Source organism: Cucumis melo, chromosome 7 (genome assembly GCF_025177605.1).
Source record: "Cucumis melo cultivar AY chromosome 7, USDA_Cmelo_AY_1.0, whole genome shotgun sequence".
NCBI lineage: Eukaryota > Viridiplantae > Streptophyta > Magnoliopsida > Cucurbitales > Cucurbitaceae > Cucumis > Cucumis melo.
The window spans coordinates 26,853,368-26,858,209 of record NC_066863.1 but is presented as its reverse complement, the minus strand read 5'-3'; the positions used below and the strand labels follow the sequence as shown (position 1 = coordinate 26,858,209).

General features: G+C 39.3%; 1 protein-coding gene across 1 annotated transcript; it reads right to left on the bottom strand.

Annotated features, from left to right (window-relative positions):
• On the bottom strand, positions 1–4,464 carry LOC103494484 (leucine-rich repeat receptor-like protein kinase TDR). Its single transcript, XM_008455684.3, has 2 exons — positions 1,770–4,464; positions 1–728 (listed from the first exon to the last, which is right to left on the bottom strand). The coding sequence occupies exons 1-2, from the start codon at positions 4,462–4,464 to the stop codon at positions 277–279; spliced, it is 3,147 nt and encodes a 1,048-aa protein (XP_008453906.1). The 3' UTR covers positions 1–276.
• Positions 4,465–4,842: the final 378 nt, after the last annotated feature.

Genomic DNA, 4,842 nt, shown 5'->3' with positions numbered 1-4,842 from the left:
TTGAACCATAAAGTTTCTGTTTTTGAATATTAACCAGTGAATGAATACTTCACTTTACTCACATTGAACACATAGAAACACCCTTCAATTCATAAGCATATAAAGGCAAAATGAGAGAAGAGAGTCCACAAAGGACACATTAAAGCTACACAATAAAACTACAAATTCCAATGGAAAATCAAATTGGAAATAAGAAGGGAAAAAAAAAACTTCTCCTATACCAATCCCCACCAATTGAAATTAACCCCCCCCCCCCCTCCATACAAAAATATCATATTAACATTCATCTACTATCTTGTGACCTAAAAGTACGTCACCGTCGCCATGACGACGGCTGCAAATTATATTGTCGCTACTATCACAGTTACCATTTCTTTCATGGATGACGTTTCCAAATAATTTTCTCTTTGGCTTAGCCTCTTGTAACATCAAAACAACGTCGCGCATTGATGGTCGGTCTGCAGGGTTACGACTAGTACAAAGCAACGAAATACGAAGCATTTGTATCATTTCTTCTTTAACAGACACACAAGACGCACCCGCGTTCTTATCTAATATTTGGCTGACTCCATCCTTAATTTTAATCTTCGATCTAACCCAATCCACAATGCTATTTCCGTCGCCAAATTCCGAGTCCACCGATCTCTTGCCACTCAAAATTTCCATCAACACAACTCCGTAACTATAAATATCACTCTTTTCATCCACTTGAAGTGTATACGCATATTCTGCACAAAACACACACAACAAACAACATCAAAAACCATTTAACAAATGAACTTACTCGGCAACACATCAGTTCATAATCCATTAATCTAAACTTGATCACTTAATTACAATTAAACAGTAAACACGATAACATAGTTGTTATGCGTAATCTCCTTTTTGATATTTGTGAAGAATGAGAAAATACACAATTACCCATCAAGTTTAGAGGTGGGGTATAGTGAAAGAAGAGATTGATAAACAAAGGATTCAATTTTGGAAAAAAGGAACAAAAGAGAGAAAGCTAAGAAAAGAAGCTTGAGGCACAATAAGAATTGCATGTGCCAAAAGAGGGATTGTTTTGTTGTGTCCCAAATACATTGGCTTTTCAATTTTGGGGTATGAAACTATTTCTCACACACAATAACAAGTTTGGTGTGGCCTCACCCATGTTGCTTTTTAAATAGGTAATATTCTCTTTGATCTCCATTGAAAAATTAAAGTTTTAAAGTGTGACACTCCTAGGTTTATGTGCAACATCATTGAAAATAAAAAGTAAAAATAAAAATCAATTTGGGTTTTTCTTCCCTTCTTGAGAAAATACATTTGGAATTATAATATTAAAAAACTATAACTTAAGGTATGTTTAAAAAGACTTTTAATTTTGAACATTTTAATATTGGTCGGTATAACTTTTGAATTTGTGGTTAGCTATTACCAAAGAGTAAATCCGAAAAGTAGAAGATTTATACGAATTTAAAGACACCGTTTTTCAATAGTTTTTGATTTGACAGTGAAAAATCCAATATTAGTAAGTCCGTTATTTATTATTAATTCCAACAAATAAAAAATAAATAAAGAAAAGTAAAAGATTTACACGAATTTAATATTTACTTACATTTTTTTTTTTTATAAATTAATTTTCAAAATTTCCCAAAAACACGTTTATAATAATTTAAATCGAAAAATCCTAAAAGAAGAACACAAAATATTTACCCTTCAAAAAATCATTTTTACCGGTAAATAATTTGTTTTTTTAATAGGGAGAGAGAAATAGTAGAAACCTGGTGCAATGTAACCGTAGGATCCAGCGATGACGGACATGGATTCATCGGTCTGGATCAATTTAGCGACACCAAAATCCGCGACTCTGGCTTCCATCTCACCGTCCAATAAGATGTTACTGGGCTTCAAATCGCGGTGAACGATGACGGGATCACAGTCATGGTGAAGATAACAAATTCCTTGTGCAACACCCAAAGCGATTTTATACCGAGTCATCCAATCAGCGCCTAAATTTTCACCTTTGTTTTTACCGTGTAGTAAATCATCCAAATTACCATTAGGCATATACTCGTAGAGCAACATCGTACACTCCCTGTTGCTGCAGCACCCTAACAATCTCACTATGTTCCTGTGCCGCACGTTCCCAAGTACATCCACTTCAGCCAAAACCCCTCTCCTCCGTCGGATATTCTCTTTGTACTTCCCCCATAGTTTCTTCACCGCTATGATCTCGCCACCTGGCATCTCCGCTTTGTATACTGTCCCTGTGGACCCCATTCCTAGTATTTTATCCGTCATTGTCAAACATTCCAACACTTCCTCCGCCGTGAAGTTCAACCGTTGAAAGGCGGTTAATTTCCACGGTCCGGTTCCCTCCTCTCTATCGCCGAATCTACGGTTGTAATTCGCCTGAAAACACCGTGTTCCGGCTACTAATATGAATAATCCGATTCCGAATGCTCCCGCCATTATCCAAACTATTGCTCCTGCCGCACGACGTGGTTGTTGCGGCCGGACCTCTATTGCGCCGGCGGTTAATGTGTCGGTGCCGCATGGTTTTGAGACGATCTCTCCGCAGAGTCCATCGTTGCCGATGAATGAAGATGGGTGTAATGCAGGGAAGGTCGTACCGGTTGATGGAATAGGGCCGGTGAGCATGTTGTATGATACGTTGAAGCTTTCGATTGTGCTACAGTTTTGGAAATTTGAAGGAATTGTGCCTGTGAGGGAGTTGTGAGATAGATCAATGGCGGTGATCCCTGGTAGCGTTGAAATCTCCCATGGAATAATCCCGGTTAAAGAATTCCGGCTTAAATTCAGAGTGATTAATTTCTCGCAGTGGCCGATTGTCCATGGGATACTGCTGTTTAAGTTATTGTCCTGGAGTTCGATCTTGTAGATGGACCTACAGCTGATGAAATCCGGGATTTTACCTATGATTTTTGAAGAACTTGCTGAGAAAATCTCTAACCTCGTCGAATTCCAGATATTCTCCGGTAAGGAAGTTCCGAAGGCGTTCTGTGAAATGTTCAAGTATTGTAACCTAACCGCATTACCAATATCCGCCGGAATCTCGCCGGAGAAGTTATTGTTGCTGAAATCGGCGAATGTGAGATTCTCCAGCAAGCCGAAACCGTAAGGAATCGAGCCGTTGAGGCGGTTATTTTGGATTCGAAAGCGAATGAGAGATGTGCAGTTGGCTAAAGAGGCGGGAAGTTCATGCTCTAATTTGTTGGAAAAGAGAATGAGCTTGAAGAGCTTATTTCCATGGCATAGATCCGGAGGTATCGGACCGGTGAGCATATTCGACGACACATCAACTTGAAGCAACTTATCGTTGGAGCCGAGTTTTTGAGGGAGTGGACCTGTGAACGAATTGTTCCATAATCGCAAGGACACGAGATTAGGAAGATCACCAAGTGCTTGTGGAATTTCGCCTCTCAAATCGTTCTCCATCAAACTAAAATCCGTCAATTCCTTCAGATTATACAAATCCGACGGAATCGTTCCGGTAAGTTCATTCTCAGACAAATCAAGCTCTTCCAACGCTTCTAATTTCCCCAAACTTCTAGGAATTTCCCCACTGATTCGATTCTTGAACAGAAGCAGATTCTGAAGGTTCGTCATGTTCCCAATGTCCTGTGGCAGAGTCCCGGAGAGATTCGCTTCGGCAATATCCAAGTATTTCAGATTCAACAACAAAGGAAATTTCGACGGAATCCCACCGGAAAAGGTATTGTAACCGATCTCCATTCTCTCTAATTTGTTTAAATACGCAAGCTGTTCCGGAATTTCCCCGTCAAGAACATTTCCACCCAAATGCAAATATTTCAACCGTGATAAACCGCCATAGCTCGCCGGAATATTTCCACTGAAGTAGCTTCCTCCGAGGCTAAGCCATTCTAGGAAGTGGAGATGGGGAAGGTCTTGAGGTAACGGACCGGTGAAGTTATTACTGTAGGCATTGAAGACGTTCAAGAACTTGAGCTTGGAAATCCCAGGTGGGAAAATGGAGCTGAAATTATTATGACTGATATCTAAAGTTCTAAGGTGAGGAAGCTCAAAAATGGCGGTGGGGAAAGCCCCAACAAAGCTGTTGCCACTCAAATTCAAATGGATCAAGCTGGTCAAGTACTTGATTTCAGAGGGAATATAGCCAGAGAGATTACGTTGAGACAAATCCAAGGAAGTGATTTCAGCTGAGTTTCGATGACATTCAATTCCAGACCATGAACACCAAATTGGGTCTTGAGAATCAGCTCTAGTGAAAGTCGGATTAGGATAATCCCAATCATGGAAGCTTGAAGATGGGTCTTTAATGGTGGACTTTAAGGAAAGCAGAGACAGAAGTTGAAGTGGTAAAGCTGTTGGTGTTACAGAAACAACAACCTCAAGAAGAAAAGTGTTGATAATCAAAAGAACTACAACAACAAACAAAAGGAAACTAGAATAATCTGGGTTCATGACTTTCATTTCAGTTGATGAATTCTTGATTTGGGTGAGACGAAGAAAGGAAGGAGAAGAGAAGAAAATATAAGGAAATGAAGGTTTTGTTGTTGTTGACGATGATGATGAATGGAAGTAGAAGTGCTTTTTACAAGTGGTGATTTGAGCAGAGAGTGTTTCATGATGATGATGATTGATTTCTCTTCAGTGGATTTTGGTTGGTGGACATGATCAAGAAAAAGAAAAAGAAAAAAACCTCCTACAAAAACTCTAGATTTCCAAGTAACTACAGGTTCTTCTTCATCTTCCTCCTCTTTATTTCTACTACTACTGCTATTTGCAAGTAACCCAGTTTTTTCTCTCTCTTCTTCATTGCTTGCTTTAAATTTTTGTTTCTCTCAGTAT